At 48.8% G+C, this 17,529-nt stretch overlaps 2 protein-coding genes across 5 annotated transcripts in view; one reads left to right on the top strand and one right to left on the bottom strand.

Annotated features, from left to right (window-relative positions):
* The window catches only part of Chd2 (chromodomain helicase DNA binding protein 2), a 111,269-nt gene extending 103,911 nt beyond the window's left edge, over window positions 1-7,358 (top strand). For all 4 annotated transcript variants that reach the window (XM_057755885.1, XM_057755886.1, XM_057755884.1 and 1 more), the window contains one exon: window positions 4,181-7,358. In XM_057755885.1, coding sequence (XP_057611868.1) covers window positions 4,181-4,514 — 334 coding nt within the window. In that variant the 3' untranslated portion in view covers window positions 4,515-7,358. The remainder of the gene's footprint in view (window positions 1-4,180) is intronic.
* Window positions 1,276-1,984, bottom strand: LOC130865043 (60S ribosomal protein L10a). The gene has a single exon (XM_057755890.1). The coding sequence runs from the start codon at window positions 1,956-1,958 to the stop codon at window positions 1,305-1,307; it is 654 nt and encodes a 217-aa protein (XP_057611873.1). The 5' UTR covers window positions 1,959-1,984; the 3' UTR covers window positions 1,276-1,304.
* Window positions 7,359-17,529: the final 10,171 nt, after the last annotated feature.

The raw sequence follows: 17,529 nt of genomic DNA on the forward strand, positions 1-17,529 counted from the left end.
AGATTGTGAGTTGGCAAGTGTGGAAGAGCACTGTTTTCACCAGACTTTAATTCAGAGTCAGGCTGCTGACTGAACTTCATAGCAATGGCGGTCTCCCCTGGTGCATGTTATACTTGATGTTTAGACTGTACAATGGCTTTTGTGGGGCAAAATTTCATACGTCATTTTGGTGTCCTGCTGTTGTTTTGGAAGCTGCAGTTAGATGAGTAACAGTAGCTCGCATTAGCCACCTCTTTCATCAAAGAGCCTCCACCCTCACTGCCTCCTGGTTTCTGTCTGCTTGTGTGCTTTCTGACAAAAAGCAAGGCCTTTGTTCTCCTTTTCCTCTTTATAGATCATTACTATTTCAAGCCCTGGCCATGTAGTGTAGCATATGTACCATATGCTGTGAATATCTGCCTGACTGCCTTGCCTGCCTCCATACCTATGTTGTTACAGAGAGTAAACCCAGGGCTTTGAATGTACTAAGCCAGGGCTGTACCACAGCCGCCTCCCAGCCCTGGCAGATAATTCTTTGTGTCTCTTATACTCAGGAATTACTCAGCTTTCTGAACGTCTTTCACCCATAAATTTGGGAGATTTTCAATATTTTTCAAATATTATTGTCATCTTCCATTCCTCTCCTTCGGAAATTCGAATTGTACTTACTATTATCCTGCTTGAAGTCATGGTATACTGGCTAGACTCCGTTCTAAGAACTGTCTCAGTATCCTTATCTGCTGACGATTTCATTTGTGGCGGTTTCAGTTGATTAGCTTATCTCATGTATCTTATTCTCTTAGTAGTGTCCATGCCCAGTAATTTATTAGATGCCCTATAAGATACCATTGACAGTAGTACTCCCTGCATGCACTACACACACACACACACACACACACATACACACACACACACGTACATACACATGATTTGGGACACACATACACCCTTATCTGTCTTTCATTAATTACTTGTTCCCTTGACTTCTCGGGTTATTCATCCTTCTCTTCAGATTGAAATAGTCTTTTTAATATCCTCTGCAGAACTGGCTTAGTGATCACAAATTCCTTTAGTCTAGGCGTTCTCCACCTGTGAGTCACAACTCCTTGTGACTTCTTCATAGGGGTTGCCTAAGACCATTGGAAAACACAGATAATATGCATACAGTGTTTCTGCCTGCATGTATGCCTGCAGGCCATAAGAGGGCGCCACATCGAATTATACATGGTTGTGAGCCACCACGTGGTTGCTAGGAATTGAACTCTGGAAGAGCAGCCAGTGCTCTTTTTTTTTTTTAAGGTAGCACGAAGGTTTATTGGGGCATCCTAGTAAAGACGCTGGGGCTTGCCCATGGTGCTCTTGATATACAAAGCCCGGACATTTTGCCAGTTCTTCTTGAGCAAGGACACCAAGAAATTGACAGCCAAGTGGATGTTGTAGACCAGCTCGTCGTCGGTCATCTTCACGTGGCCGACAGCGACAGCCAGACACAGCACCTTCTTCATCTGGAACTTGATCGTGGACTTCACCTCGTCCACTTTGGCCACCATGTTTTCATTGTGTGTCAGCAGGGAAGGGAACTTGCCGGCCTTGTTCAGGCCTGGGCCCAGGATACGCGGGATCTGCTTGATCAGAGACTCAGAGGCCAGAAAGGCGTCATACTTCTTGGCCAGCTTTTTGACCAACTTCTTGTTCTTATTGAGCTTCTTCAGCGCCTCGATGTCCATGTGGGGGATATCCACGGCCTTGGCCTCATCGCAGTGCTGCTGGTCCCCCAGGACGCACACCGAGAACTTGGGGCGAGGGGTGGACTTGAGCCTGACGGTGCCCGAGAAACGTTTGTCCTTCTGGGGGTCGTAGTTCTTCAGGCTGATCTGCAGCTCCACCGTTTCCAGAAACTTGCGGCGCTTGCGCTGGTTCCCGTGCAGGACCTCCCGCACCGCCTCGTACAGGGTGTCGCGAGAGACTTTGCTGCTCATGGCTGCAGAGGCTGCGGGAACCGGAAGAGCAGCCAGTGCTCTTAACTATTGAGCCATCTCTCCAACCCTTTAGTCTTTTTTTTTTTTTTTTTTTTTTTTTAAAGATAAGCTCCCCTCACCTCCCAGACAGGGTTTTTCTGTGTAGCCCTGACTATCCTAAAACTATACAGCCCAGGCTGGCCTTGAACTTAGATCTACCTGCTTCTGTCTCCTCAGTGCTGGGATTAAAGGTGTACACCACCACTGTCTGGCTTTTACAGATTTATATTTACCTTTATTTATGTATAGGTGTTGTGTGTATCTGCATGTGGGTATGTGCATTTATGAGTACAGGTGCCCTAGGAGGCCAGAGGCATCCGATCCCCCTGGAAGTGGGTTATAGGTGGTTGTGAGCCTCTCGACATGGGCGCTAAGAACTGTGCCCAGGTCCTCTAGAGCCCTCTCTCCAGCCCCTCCCCTCCAATTTTAATAAATTGTTTTTGGGTATAATAGTCTGGTTGACAGCTGTGGTCTTTCAGGACTTGGAGTCCGTCCTTCCAGTACCTTCTGCTTTAAAGGGTGCTGTCAGCACTATTTTGTATTTTCTCGTGTGTCTGCCTTTCTAGGCGACTTGTATTTTCTTTCTTATAACTTTAAATACCCTTTATTCTGTATTTTTAATGTTTTAACTATAATATGCCATGGAGGTTTTGTTTGTCTTGTTTTTCTTTTTTTTCTTTTCTAGCCTTGTTTATTTGATATTCTGTAGGTCTCTTGTATCTGAATGGGCATCTTTTCCTCTAGTTTTGGGGAATTTTCTTCTCTGATTTTACTAAAGATACTCTCTTCCTTCTCTTTTGTATTCCCCTTCGTACCATAATACAGAGGCGAGGTCTTAATGGACCTCACATTCTCCCATGTTCTGCTGGTGCTTTCTTTGACAACTTGCTCCCTGACCTTTATGGAGGAATCCAATTACTCTCTCTCCATCCCTGCTGTTGCTGACATGATCCTTTCTGTTGTGGGTTTCTCCTGAGGATTTCAGTCGGCTTACTGAGGTTTCCATCCCCGGTATCATTTCATTTTGGGTTTCCTGCAACAATTCAGACTGTTCCCATATTTTGGATTGGCTTACCCATTCATTCATTCATCTTTGTCTGAGTTGTTTGCTCATAGTGAAATCTTTTTTAAATTCTAAGTCTTCTAGATCATTTTTATTTGGAACCATACTATAGATTGGTGTTTTTGGAGACATGTTGCTTACTTCTTTGTGTGTGTGTGTGTGTGTGTGTGTGTTGTGTGTGTTATATCTGTGTTGGAGTTTGTCTATCTGTAGTTTGGTTTTGATTGAGTTTTCTGATTTGTTCAGGGCACCTTTCCTTTAGTAAAGGACTCTACACTGCTCAGGATTTATAGCAGGACTGAGTGAAACATTTTATCTTTGTCTCATATTTGATGTTACAGCCTCCATTTCAGGTCTTCTGCTTATCTGCTGTAGCCTGGTACCTTCAGTCTTGGTCAGGAGCTTGGAACAAGTTTCCCCTGGCAGTGTGGACCAGTCCTGGGTCTAAAGGCCAGATAAGACAGCTGGAGGGTCTCAGGCAGGCTGTTGGTAGGACTCTAGGTCTCTGCGTCCTGTGGATATGAGTGTCCCTGGAAGGGAATGTTTTGGGAGCTGGTGAATTTGGAGAAAAGGGGGCCAGAAGGAGTTGGCAGCCCTTAGCAAGCAGTTGCCAGGCTTGAGCTACTTGTATGGTGGGGGTCTAGGTGTGTAGGTGAGGCTGCCTTATGTGTGGTGGCTAGAGAGTCCCTGGTGGGCTGAGTCAGTTTGCATAATTTCAGGCAACTTTAATGCTGAATATCTAGGTTGATTCTGGGTTTTGCTGTTATTAATAATTTACAAATAATTTCTGTGTATTTTTTTCTCTTGAGTATGGTGAAGAAATGTGAAAATGTTTATAGTTGTGTTTTCCTGAAGGGAAAGTGAGTTTGCAAAGCTGTCAGTGATTGTTCACGTGTGTCCACACGTCACTGCAGCTCTGAAGAGGACACGTTATTTCATAGGATACTTTTACCATTATGTATGAAACAACTGACCGTGTCTGGGTCATGTTTGTATGTGTGTGTTGGTTTCCTGGCGGTAGAAACATTTGTCTCTGGTCCATGTGTGTATGAGGAAGTGACAGCAGAAGATGGGGAGTCTGGTTGTGGTCTTTCCGCTGATCCTTGCATCTCTCTTTCAGGCACCATCATGACTCTAAACGGAGGAGATCAGATGATTTTAGGCCCCAGAATTACCACCAGCAGGATTTTCGGCGAATGTCTGACCACAGACCCGCAATGGGCTACCACGGCCAGGGACCCTCAGACCATTACCGCTCTTTCCACACAGACAAGTTGGGGGAGTACAAACAGCCCCTGCCCTCATTACACACTGCATCCTCAGATCCTCGCTCACCCCCTTCCCAGAAGTCTCCCCATGATTCCAAGTCACCCTTGGATCACAGGTCTCCTTTGGAGAGATCGCTAGAACAGAAAAACAACCCAGACTATAACTGGAATGTTCGGAAAACATAAAGGACAGCTCCGAAAGGGGCGCGATCACGGGAGTCATCAAGCACTTGGACTTTTTGGTCTGGTCCAGCGGTGGCCAGTGGTCAGGCTAGCGAGTGGAGTTCTTGGATACGCTGCTGCTGAATCCACTAACTTGGCGGCTGAAGGAGCACTTCAGGGAGTCGGAGGCCTTCATCTGCTGCTTTGGTTTGGTCTCCACTCCTGCACTTTGGCACCCTGTCCCATCCTAGCCTATTGTGGCCTCCCACCTCCGTGGGTGCTGGGAGGAAGAGGTGACTTTATGTACCAGCTTCATTGGGCTGCTTTCCCTGTGAAGGAATCGGGGATCTTGAGAGTCAATGAATGTTATATTCAGCATGAGTGACCAGGGCAAGGACCTGCTGGACAGCGTGTGATTGGTTCACTATGACGTGAGGGTGCTGCTGATGGGAAGTGGGAGGTCACAGGGTGGGTTTCACACTGCAAGACTTGAAAGGGGAGCACATATACCCCTCAGATGTTTCTGGGAGAAGTGACACACTTGGTCTCATTACGGGAAGTGGGGTGGGCATAGAGAGACAGGAGACAACTCCCACCATGGCGTCCCACCTGCCAACACTAATTCTTCCCGTACTATCTCTGTACATTTCAAAGGTTTGATCTTCTGGCGGAGTCCATTTTCCCTCTTTGTCAGGGAAAGTTGGATCCTTCTGGCCAACTTTAGAGAACTGTGACATTGGCGTCATTGATGCCACCGTGGGTCTTACTTGTTTGGGGCATGGGCTAAGTGGGTGTAGGGGTGGAGATGGGGCTTTGGGGTAGTGTCACCAGGAAATAGGAATCCCTGGTGGGTTTCTGGTTCCTATGTTGAGAAGGAGAGTCACAGGTCCTGATGGTGGCCTGCTGATGGGGTGCCTGCTGGTAAGCCCAGAGCTGGGGCACTCATGCAGATGGGGAGGGGTGGGGTTCCAAATGTGGGCATTGGTGGTGCCAGCAAGCAGGGAGCTTTCAGTATTGGAGTGGGTCAGTGAATGTACTTGCATCTCGATTCCTTTACACAGCTTGAAGAGGCAGGCTATACAAATGCAAACATTTTGACAGTTGAGGTTCAGTCAGGAAAAAATACCTGAGGGGTTACATTTCCATTGCAAGTTAGGATTCAGCAGCATCAAACCCTCTTTCTTTATGATCTGTAGAGTATAAACCTAAGTTAATTTTTCCCAACTCCCTAACAGCCATGACTGGAGTAGCTGAGCTGTAAGAGGACAGGAGGCCTGTTAGGGTCAGATTGGGTCAGGTTGGTGGGTTGCATCATTGAATGGCTCTTCTCAGCGTATGGATAACTGGGTTGCGCCTTTGGTTTTACTCACTTTCAGTATAGCTTGCCAGTATTGTTAAAGTATCCAAAGCCTTTCTAGATGGACACAGGAAAGCTGACTAACATATAGATGGTGTGGTGAATGTTCAGGCTCATTCTGAGTTGATGAAAAGTCTTGTTTTGGACATACGCAGGATTCAGCTCTCTGAACTCCTTTGGGGATGGGGTGGACCCATCCTGGGCAACCATTAATGACTTTCCCAAGACAAGCTTGAATTGTGTCTTTGAGTCCATCGTCTGGCCATGGCATGGCTGTGGTGGGCCATTGCTTCCGCTACTTAGAACACCATGGACCTGGCTGTACTGAGTCGGTCCCTGCAGCCAGTGCTCAATAGACCGCCTTCTGGATGCCTCATGGCACCTGGTCCTTCACCCTGATCTTGGGCATGCACTGGAGTCCTACCTGGTGGCCTGCCATGATTTCTCACACAGTGTACAGTAAACCAGAGTTGGAGCTTCTTGCTGATGACATCGACACTAATATTGGTTTGCTGGGCTCTTTGGTGCCCTGTGGAAGGTGGAGGCCTTGCCCTTCTACGCTTACCTAGGCCTTTTTCTCTTTCAACTTGTTGGTAGAAGATATAAGTTATTCTCAAAGATGTCTCATCATGAGGAAAAAGGAACTTCCTTTGTTTCCTTCAGGACTAAAGTGCCATAATATGTAGCAAAAGGCGATGTTGGCCAGATCAGTGTTACATTGATTCTAGATTGCAGTATCTCCCATCAGACATCTGTTGTGGGTTTTGAAGTGTATCTGACGAGTGGGTTGGGAGAAAGGAGGCTTTCCTCTTGCTTTAAACCAGTATGTGCACCATAGGCTTACAGCAGCAGTCTGCGCAGGTGGGCAAGGCTGTCGGAGTTCTGGTGGAGCCCAGCTTTGGGCAGCTCGTGGTTGAGCAAAGAGTGAGTGTTGCTAAGGCCTGAAGTACTGTGATGCACCGTGACCCTAGACCAGGAAGGTGATGTTTCTGCTGACCATGGTGTCCCCTCATTGGCCAGCCTGTGGGAGCCCGACCTCCTGGTCCTTCCTTGGACTCTTGTGTGTAGTCATTCCGTAAGCCCCACAAAGGGAACGCAAACATTTCTCACTGTGCTGCTGCTGCTCTGACCTGGTGTGGCCGGCAGCTGCATCAAGCTTTGCAGAGCAAAGGTGATTCACTTACGTGTTCACACACACAGCAACACTGAAATCTTATAGACCAAAACCCACATGTCAGCAGGAGCCGTGTCCAGGCCCAGCACCTGTGGTCTTGTCGCTCATATGAGGCCAGCTGTGTCAGGTGAAGAGAGCCATGCCAAGGGTCCAGGCTGCTTTAGTCCATCTGTCCCTACTCCTTTGGGGACAGGTGGTTTTTCTTGTAAACTTGTGGACTTTTGAAACCTGTTGACTAAACAGTAATTAATTTATATTTGTGAAAAATGCCACTGTCCTAGTGATTTCTGATGTAAATAATGTTGTTTATATAGTATGTATTAAATTTTCCTACATTGTAAAACTGCTGTACTTTTGATTCTTTTTTTTTTGTACTTTTGATTCTTGTATATTAAAAAGCGTTACTAAGGATTTTTAGAATCGGGCTAACCTGTTGCCTTACGTTCTGGTGTGAGGCAAATGCCTTGAAGATACTTCCTCTGTCTCCTTCCTTTGCTGGAGGCGTGGCCATGTGTCCAAGCTTGTCATCGATGGGGTTTTTCCTAAGTTGTGCTTCCGTTGCTATAGACAGTTTCCTGTGTCTGAACAGCTCCAGGCCACAGCTCACAGCTGTGCATTTCATGAGATGGCATAGAGCTATTGAAGCGGGTAGGTCATGCAGGACTGCCCTGAGCTTCTCTGGGGGTCCTGCGGAGGCCTGCCAGCCTGCAGCTTTTGTGCGCTTCACAGTTGGGTTATATATTCCCGAGTGGACAGAGATGCCTTTCTAATGGGAACCGTGACGCAGACATTAACTTGCAAGTTGGCACAGAGGTGGCTCGGCTCTGACATGGCCCAGACAGAGCAAAAGCGGCCTGGCCTGTGAGTGGAGAGCCTCCTTGCAGTCTGGTCCAGACCCAGGGCTACAAAAGTGACTTTGAACCCAAACTCACGTCTTTATAAACCATGCTTCTGAATAGTGGTGAGAGGCCAGCTGCTAGCCATCCGGGACCCTTGGGTGCAAGAAGCCAGTGTTAAGCCTGTCCTAAGTGGAGAAGCATGGAGAGGCGTTCCTCTGAAGAAACTACTGGTAATCCCTCCCTCTGTGCTGCGCAGCGCAGCGCAGCTGGGCTGGCTCTGGGAAACTGAAGAACAAGTGCTGTAATAATCTATTATGGTTCCCAACAGTGACAGGCTTCCAAGGCCGCTGCTGCCAAGATGCCTGCCTTTTACTGGAAGCTGCAGGCCTGGGGCCCTCACCTCCCAGTGCCTCCCTGGCACGAACGCAGATGCTTGGCAAACACCACAAACCCTGCTCAGTAAGTGCCAACAGAAAGGTCACTTACTGAAAACTAAAGACCAGCAGTTTGCCAGAAAAGAATAAAGCCTGTGGTTCTTAAAGGAGCCACACTAGTATTGCTACTGAGGCTTTAACTAAAAGCCTCTTCTATCCTATTTCAGGTCAGAACTTTGATCCATGCTGCCTCCTGATTTTGTGGAGTACTTTCTGGATGCAGCTGAAACAGATAAAACCTCCCTGCATGTTCCTGTTTATGGTGGAGCCCTGCCCAGCCCCTGTTTATAGGACTCTCTCCTGAGGCAGGTCTTGGGGATTTCCTGATGAGTTATGTGTCCAAATGACTTGTCCCTGGCCACAAGGCTCTCTAGCTTTGTGTGGGAACAAAAATCAAGTCTACAGTCTACCTGAAACATGTCCAGAGTAAATAACTCAGAGCAAGCAAGAGGAGAGTTCGCAGGCAGAGGGGATCAGAGCGGGCCCATGGGCCAGTGGGTGCAAGGCTTGTGTCCAACTGGGACTCCAACCTAGGCATCTGTGTTCCACCCACACCTGAGCTTGCATTACGTAGTCTGCATTCTGGTAGCAAGGATGGAAGCCCCGCAGAACACACAAGATGGGCTTGGCTGGCCACACTGTCAAAGGCAGAATGATGGGGCTCCTGGAGGCACTACAGATGAGAGACCTCTTTTGCAACCTGTCCTTGTTTGCGCTCTTTTTCTGTGATAAACACAAAGGCCAGAAGCAACTTAGGGAATAAAGGGGTTTGTTTCATCTTAGCCCTTCTGCCGTGAAGAGAAGTCTGGGTGGGAACTTGAGGCAGGAGCTAAAGCAGAGGCCATGAAGGAGTGCTGCTTGGGGGTTCACACAACCCGGGACCACCAGCCCAGGGGTGGCACCACCCATAGTGGGTGGGCTGGGCTCTCCCACATCTACCATTAATCAAGAAAATGACCCCACAGACCTGCCTACAAGCTAATATGATGGAGGAAGCTTCTTAATCAAGATTCCCCTCTTCCCAGAAGGCTCGAGTTTTTATCAAGTTGACAGAAAACTAACCAGACCCCCTTCTCCCCACATGGAGCCTTGGCCACTTGAGAATCTGACCCATCGTCCCAGAGTAGGTGTGATTCTAGAAGTGTCCTGCAGAGGGCAGCAGAAGTCCATGAATCCCGTTGGAACCACAGCCGGCCCACACCCTGCCCAGGGGAAGGCACTGATTCTTCTCCCAACTTCTATATCCCTTCCTTTACCCCGAGGGGCCAGGAGACTGGAGCCACCTTGTTCCCGAAGGAGGCATGAGAGGGGACTGAGAACACCGTGTGCTTCCCGGGGCAAGCTTCCCTATCTTCTCTGGCCACCGCTCTTAGTGACATCGGGAGGGATCATTGAGTCACAAGCTGACGATAGCGACTCACGGTTTCCTCTGAACTGCTTTCTATGGGCCTGTGGTTCCATTCCTGATCAGATATGGTGGGTGGGGGATTCTAGTGAAGTTCAGTAAGATTCTTATTAAAGACAATGAGAGGCTCCGTGCTGAGAAGTTCAGTAGAACTTTCGAATAGCTGAAAAGTTCGGGAGAGCCTGAATATAGTTAGTCAAGTAGAAAAATGCTATCAAGTGTTGTTGCTTTTTTACTCTTTACTCTTTTGGGGGGGCCTGCCACCCAGCTCCCAAATCATGACATGGAGGCTTACTCTTACTTATGAATGCCCAATTTTAGCTTGGGTTGTTTCTAGCTAGCTTTTCTTATCTTAAATTACGCATCTCTCTTTTGCCTTTGGGCTTTTATCTTTCTCTATTTCCATATACCTTTTTTTACTTCTTTCTCCGTAGCTGGCTGTGTAGCTGAGTGGCTGGCCCCTGGTGTCCTTCTCCTTGTTCTATCTTGCTCCTTCTTCTCTCCTCCCAGATTTCTCCTCCTACTGCTTCTCTTTTCTGCCATCCCTGCCTGTCCTTGCTCCGGCCTCACTATTGTCTGTTCAGCTCTTTATTAGACCATCAGATGTTTTAGACAGGCAAAGTATCACGGCTTCACAGAGTTAAACAAACACAACATAAAAGCATGTAACACATCTTTGCATCAGTAAACAAATGTTCCGCAGCATAGACAAATGTAACACACCTTAAACTAACATTCTGCAACAATCAAGACCCAGATACCTCTGCTTTGACAGCTCCCTCTTGGTCCCACAGGCCTTGCAATGGCATCTCAGTTCTCCCAGCTGCCCTGTGAGGAAGTCATTCTGGCCCTAGTTGACAGAGGGCAACAAGGCTCACTGACACAAAGGGGCTCATGGTTAAGGTCGGAGAACCAGGAAGCGCCACTTGAGAGGACCAACGTTTACAAGACCTCCATCCCCTTCCTCTGCTATAGGATGGTGTGTGAACAACTGAAATCGCTGTTGCCAGTTTCTCACCACTAGAGGTCACCCACGAGGCAGAGCGCCTTCATCCACTCTGCTGTGTCTTCAGCATGGAGCCCAAAGGTCACTGTCACAGTATCTTTTAAATCTTTACAGAATATATGAATGTCCCCCCAAATCTAGGCCATGTCCAGCCACACTGGGTAGCCTCCAATTGTCTGTATTTAGAAGAACCGGGAAGGACTCTTCGTATTGTGTCAGGCCAACTTTCCATGGATGTGTGCACTCAAAAAGGCAGTTGGGACGTGAGCTCTGTCTTATAGACCTAGCTCCCCATAGCTCAGGACTCAAGTCTCAACACCCTCGGGCCTTGCTCACCAAACCCTTCGATGCAACATGCTTGGGCTCCGAGAACCTGAAGTCTAGGAAGGGGGTGGCTGGACAGGGCTTCACAGTGACGAATTGGTGCTAGTACTCTAGGGCAAGTGACCACGATATCTATCTCTTATGATACCACTGGGGTGTTTCCAGCGTTAACGCACATCGGAAATGGAGACCACACTGGCAGCCACATCGTATCAGAGTTGTTGCCAAGACTTGTTCTCCACCTGGAAAACTGACTGGCCGCTTCTGGGTGACCGGCCCCCAGCACACTGACATGTTCCTCCTTGGAGCCTGTCTCAAAGTTTCTATTGATGCAATGAAGCACCATGACCCAAAAGCAAGTCGGGAGGGAAAGGGTTTATTTGACTGATACTTCCACAGTGCTGTTCATCATCAAAAGAAGTCGGGACAGGAACTCACACAGGGCAGGAACCTGGAGGCAGGAGCGGATGCAGAGGCCACGGAGGGGTGCTCTTTACTGTCTTGCTTCTCCTGGTTTACTCCTGCTGTCTTATAGAACCCACGAGCACCAACCCAGGGATAACACCATCCACAATGGCCTGGGTACGCCCCACTCACTAATGAAGGGAAAGCCTTGCAGCTGGATCTACTGGAGGTGCTCTCTCAACGGAGTTTCCTTCCATTAAGATAACCCTATTTGTGTGTCAAGATGACAGAGGACTAATCAGCTCAGACCTCAAGGCTCTCAGACTGTAGGTGGCTGTTGTCTCAACCCAACTTCTCCTCCCAGTTTGTCCCTCTTCTAAGCCCTCCCTGTCCATCTAGCCTGTAGGTGTGAGTGGCGGGTAGGTCCTCTCCCTGGTCACCCAAACTAGAGCCCTAAGTGGATTCCACCCCTGTTGGGGACCCCTGATGTTGTCTTGGCTTGGAGATAGGAAGCAGGGTGGGTGGGCTTTCTCTTTTAGAACCTTTTTGTAACCTCCAAAAGTCGACTGCTCTTGACCCTGGTCTACTCACCAGGAGGAAGCTAGGACAAAATCACTTCTTTCTAGGTTGGGTGTCAGATTTGTTCAGACTCAGAGGCTGTAGCGGAGGAGGATGTGTGGGCACTAGAGTTTGTTGAGGGACAATGTGGAGCCTGGAAGAAAACAGTCATCTCCAAGGAAGAGTGTTCTTCCCATACACTCCAGTGAGTTGACAGAACAACCTGGTGATGGAGGGGCTAGCCTTATTTCCTCATGGCTGAGACGGCTATGGCTAGGAGCAATTATTACTTATCCATCCTGGCACAGAGCCCATGAATGATGGGGTCCACCTAGGCTCTGCCCTCTGCCCAGAAGTTCTCTTCCACAAACTACTGTGCAACTGGGCCATCAGTGATTATGTGTATATGTGTATGTGATATATGTCTGGGTGTAGCTATGTGCCTGTGTATGTGGATATATGTCTATGTGTACGTATGTGTCTGTGTGTGTGTGGATATATGTGTGTGAATAGGTATGTGCCTGTGTATGTGGATATATGTCTGCGTGTAGCTATGTGTCTCTGTGTATGTGATATATGTCTGTGTGCAGCTATGTGTCTGTGTGTATGTGATACATGTCTGTGTGTAGCTATGTGTCTGTGTGTATGTGGATATATGTCTGCGTGTAGCTATGTGTCTCTGTGTATGTGATATATGTCTGTGTGCAGCTATGTGTCTGTGTGTATGTGATACATATCTGTGTGTAGCTATATTTGTATGTATGTGGCTATATGTCTGTGAGTAGCTATGTGCCCATGGCTGCAGATACCCATGCAGGTCAGAAGAGGACGTTGGATCCCCTAGAGCTGGAGTTACGCGTACTTGTGAACTGTTTGACATGGGTACTGAAAACTAAACTCTGGTCCTCTGCAGGAGCAACACATGCTCTCACTCACTGCTGAGTGATTTCTGCAGCCCCATTCAGGGCTCAGCCTCTTGTCCAGTTGCCTTGAGGAAGGGCTTCCGGGGACTGTTACTGGCCCCATTTCCAACTATCTTAATCCTTTAGACTCTTATTCGTTGTGAGTTATCTCTTACCCCAAGCTGTCAGAACACCCCTCTTCTTCCGTGACAGTTGTCTTTTTTGCCTATGTCCAATTCCCTAACAGTTTCTGAACAAATCTTAATTCTCCCCTAGCAGATCTTTCCACTGGGACATTTTGATGTATATTAAGGCCCAGAGAAGGACTCCAATCTGTGCAGGAGAGAGAGAGAGAGAGAGAGAGAGAGAGAGAGAGAGAGAGAGAGAGAGAGAGAGATGACAGAGCTGGTGTGTGTTCAAATGTGGACGAATCCTCCCAAGGTCACCCTGAAGCAAGGACAAGGTGATGATGGACAGTCTGCTCATCTTGACCTTAGGAATTGGGCTGCCTGGTGTCTTGTCTGAATCCCAAAACACCCCTGCTGCCACCACAACCATGTACCAAGAGTGCTTCTTCTTCCTTTCCTCTCTCTCTCTCTCTCTCTCTCTCTCTCTCTCTCTCTCTCTCTCTCTCTCTCTCCTCTCTCTCTCTTCCTTTGAGACAGGGTTTCTCTGTGTATCTTTGGCAGTCCTGGAACTTAGACCAGGCTGGCTTCGATCTCACAGAGATTCATTTGCCTCTGCCTCCCAAGTGCTAGAATTAAAGGCATGTGCTACTATGCCCAGCTTGTTCTTTCTTTTTTAAATGTTAGCCTCTTTCCATCCTACACAGCCTAGTGTTGACTGTGAAGCCCAGCTTCAGTGAACCATCCACCCTTTCCTAAGCACCTGGCCTGAGACTGTCTCAGCACGGTGGGGGCGGGGGCTTTTTGAGACTTCCGCACTCTCTGTGAGCCGAGTGGCTCTACCAGTCCTCTTACCCACCACAGCTGAGCAAGCGGCTTGTCTGGCTTGTCCGTCTGCTCCCAACACGTGTCCTTTTGTTTGTGAAGCCCAGCCTATGAGCACAGCTTGCCTTTAGCATTTGCTCAGAGCAGGTTATGTTATTTAAATGAGAAAGTTCTAGGGAGGTAGCCATATCTCTACCCTGGTGTTTCAAGTCACACCTGGTGACAGTCCATCTGTCTCTCAGCTCTGCCTACCCATCCTACATGTTCAATGCAAAGCCTATTGCTGTGAGACAATGGTCTTGTACCCTGTAAAGATTTGTCACTTGTATTGGTTTAATAAAACGTTGATTGGCCAGTAGCCAGGCAGGAAGTATAGGTGGGGCAACCAGGCAGGAAGTAGAGGGGCAACGAGAACAGGAGAATTCTGGGAAGAGGAAAGAAAGGCTCAGTCTGCAGTCGCCACCCAGCTGCAGAGGAAGCAAGACGAGAATGCCTCACTGATATAAGGTACCAAGCCACATGGCTAACACAGACAAGAATTATGGGCTAATTTAAGATGTAAGAATTAGTTAATAAGAAGCCTGAGCTGAGAGGCCAACCAGTTTATAATTAATGTAGACCTCTGTGTGTTTCTTTGGGACTGAACGGCTGTGGGACCGGGCGGGACAGAAACCTCTGTCAACAGGTTAGCATTCCACACATCTCTCCAGTTCAGCCACTGCCTGGGACTGGCCTTTTGTGGTGGCAATGGCTTTGCCTTTCCTAGGTAGACGCTTGTCTCTCCTCTAAACAGCAGCGGCGCTGAGCCTGCGTGGCTCCCTCTGGCCTCAAAAGAAAGCTTCAGGTAAGGCTGGCATTGCAGCTCAGTAGGTAGGAATGCTTGACAGTATATACGAGACCCCTGGGTTCCATTCTCAGCACTGAACAAAGACAGTGGTGCACACCAGTAATTCTGCCCTCGGAATGAAGGGGAGAGAGCCGGAAGCTCGGGATCATCCTTGGCTGCATACAGTTTTGTAGCGAGCTGCGTGAAGCCACACCTGATGGCAATGTAGAGAGCTGCGTGGAGTCGCACATGATGGTGCTGGCTCCCGCCCTCCGCGATCCCGAAAGCGAGTGCTCTCTGTGATAATCAACTCCTATGGCTAAGGCCTGACTTATGCTATTATCACGCAATGATTGTCAGCTGCTTGCATATGCATGGACCTATGGGCAATGCCCACCTGGCAATCCGGGGTTGGTTGCCCATGCCTTCTTAAGGGCTGGGAGAGGTTTGCCCGGGGAGAGAGAGAGGCGGATCTCTGTGAGTTCGAGACCAGCCTGGTCTACAGAGCTAGTTCCAAGACAGGCTCCAAAGCCACAGAGAAACCCTGTCTCGAAAAACCAAAAAAAAAAAATTTTACAATTGTCAAAAGGTCCTGAAATAAAACTGCAGTGAGAAGAGCTCCGGTGGTCGCATCATCCTTAATGGACGAGGGTGGCCGCGACAGTTGGTGGCCCGTACGGGGACAAGACAAGTGGTGCCGCGTACGGGGATCCTCCAAACCTCTCTCTGTGGAGCCCAGAACTTGCTGCAGTCAGGGGGTGCACCGGATAATCCTCAGGTAAAGACTGGGGATCTGCAAAACAAGCGGGTTTTCCGCTCTTGCCAGTAGAAGGGAGAGTGGGGGTAATGAGAGCTGCGACTATAGTAGACGGATCAAAATGAGAGCCACGACCAAAGTGGACGGTTTAAAGTAAAAATAAAAGAATGGGATTTTAGAATGGGCGCTTCAACATCACACCTGATTTTTCTGGCTCTTAACGAGCTGTTAAGGAGCGCATTGGAAAAGTTTTTGACTGAATGTGACACAATTGTTCCTTGGTTTGCCGTCTCTGGCAATCTTAATGTGTCATCCTGGGACAAGCTTGGTAGAGATCTGAATTTTGTCGCTGAACAAGGTACGCTAAGGGAGTTAGATTCATGTGGTTTGAATTACCGAGACCTCCTGAGTTTGCAGTGGAGCGTGAGCAGTTGCAGCTCCAAGGCCAAGCAGCGCTGAGGGTCTGCAAACACCCAGGACCTGCCTTGAGGACCCACAAGGCCAGAAGGCTAGGCCACTCCCAGCATGTGCCTCAGGGCATAGAAGCACAACCGTGATAAGATCTGTTGGCTTGGACCTCTGTCCCTGCCAGGGGCAACAGGCCGAGATGGGATCCATCCCACCCCGATGGGCCGGCGCTCTGCGCTGCCATGCCTCTACCTTACAGCTTGGTGGGGAGGTAGAGTCTCCGCCTCTCCCCAGTCGCTGCCGCGACCTGTGTCCAAGCGCAGCTGAAAATGGCAGTAAGAATGCAACGTCCCCGCTCAGCAGGAAGTAGCCAGACAGACTGACAACGCCCAAATTCCCTAAAACGTGTAAGTGGGGACCCTTCAATGGTTGCAGAGCAGCAAGCCTGCTTCCCTGAGTTCCGCTCCACTCCATGCACCAGTCTGGACCCAGAACGAATGCAGCTGGGGCAGAAAGGCAGCTGGAGCAGAGCTGGAGCAGAGCTTTGCTAGGTGGCTGTGGTGGAAGGCACATTGCCTCAGCAGTCGGTGCCTAGCCTGGCGGATGCCACAGCAGTGCTAAGAGTATCAGCAAAGCAACAAGTGCTGGAGCTGAGACAAGCTGGAGCACAGACCCCACAGGGCTGCCCAAGAACGCAGCATAGCTGCAGGGCAAGGAAAAGGCAATGGCAGTTTCAGGCTCTGCACGCTGCTGAAGAGTCTGCGACAGAGCGAATTTAAATCAAGAGACTGCCCTATTGTAAGAGCAGGTACCTGTGGGTACTGTTTTAGCCAAAGGGTTGGTAGAATACCATAGCCCAAATGGGAGGTTGGGTCTAATGGTGATTAGGAACCCTACTGCTGGCAATCTCAACACCTGTTGTCATGGGCATTTATCTTTAAATCCTGTGTAAGATCAGACAACTCATGAGAATGCAGCATATGGTCACTTAGCAGAAGCAGGATCAGCTGAGCTGCTAGGGAAGCCAAAGAGGTGCACGAGGAGAAGGTGTCTTCCATGCACTCAGCTGACAAGAATGAATGTGCCACGGGGGTATGGCAGCTGGGGTATGTTAAGAGAGGCAAGTCCATACCCTAGTCAGACATTTCTATCCATCCAGGGCTGTGTGTGACTAGCATTCAGTATGAAACATTAACCCATGCAGCTAATCTGTCTAAAGAATTGTCTAGATATCTTTTAGGTAATTGGTCTGGTGAATTCGAAAACTGGAAAAGCTGCGGATGACGATTGTGACTGCAGATTCCACACGCATGGATACCAGCCTGGCAGAAGGACTATCCTCCTGGATCACTCCATGGATCATCTGAAGGAGTGGGCGGGAGTAGGAGCCCTAACAGGCTTAATGGTGCTTGCCTCCCTGGTATGCCTGTGGTGCATTTGTCACATAAGGGTTTCACAGCATCTCAATGCAGTTATGATCATTCAGGCCTTCACGGCCATTGAAGCAGGACAGTCTCCCCAAGTTTGGCTATCTATCTTAAAAGAGATAGAAGCGAGCACAGGATGCGAGGCTTGCGCACTGCACTTGAGGTAAGCATACATCAACCTCAAGAAGAGCAAGTCTGATTGCATGTGGGTTGGTGTCTAACTCCCACCTCTGTAAAAAGACACCGGACAGGTCTAGTGTTCTCTGG

This window comes from Chionomys nivalis, chromosome 23 (assembly GCF_950005125.1).
Source record: "Chionomys nivalis chromosome 23, mChiNiv1.1, whole genome shotgun sequence".
NCBI lineage: Eukaryota > Metazoa > Chordata > Mammalia > Rodentia > Cricetidae > Chionomys > Chionomys nivalis.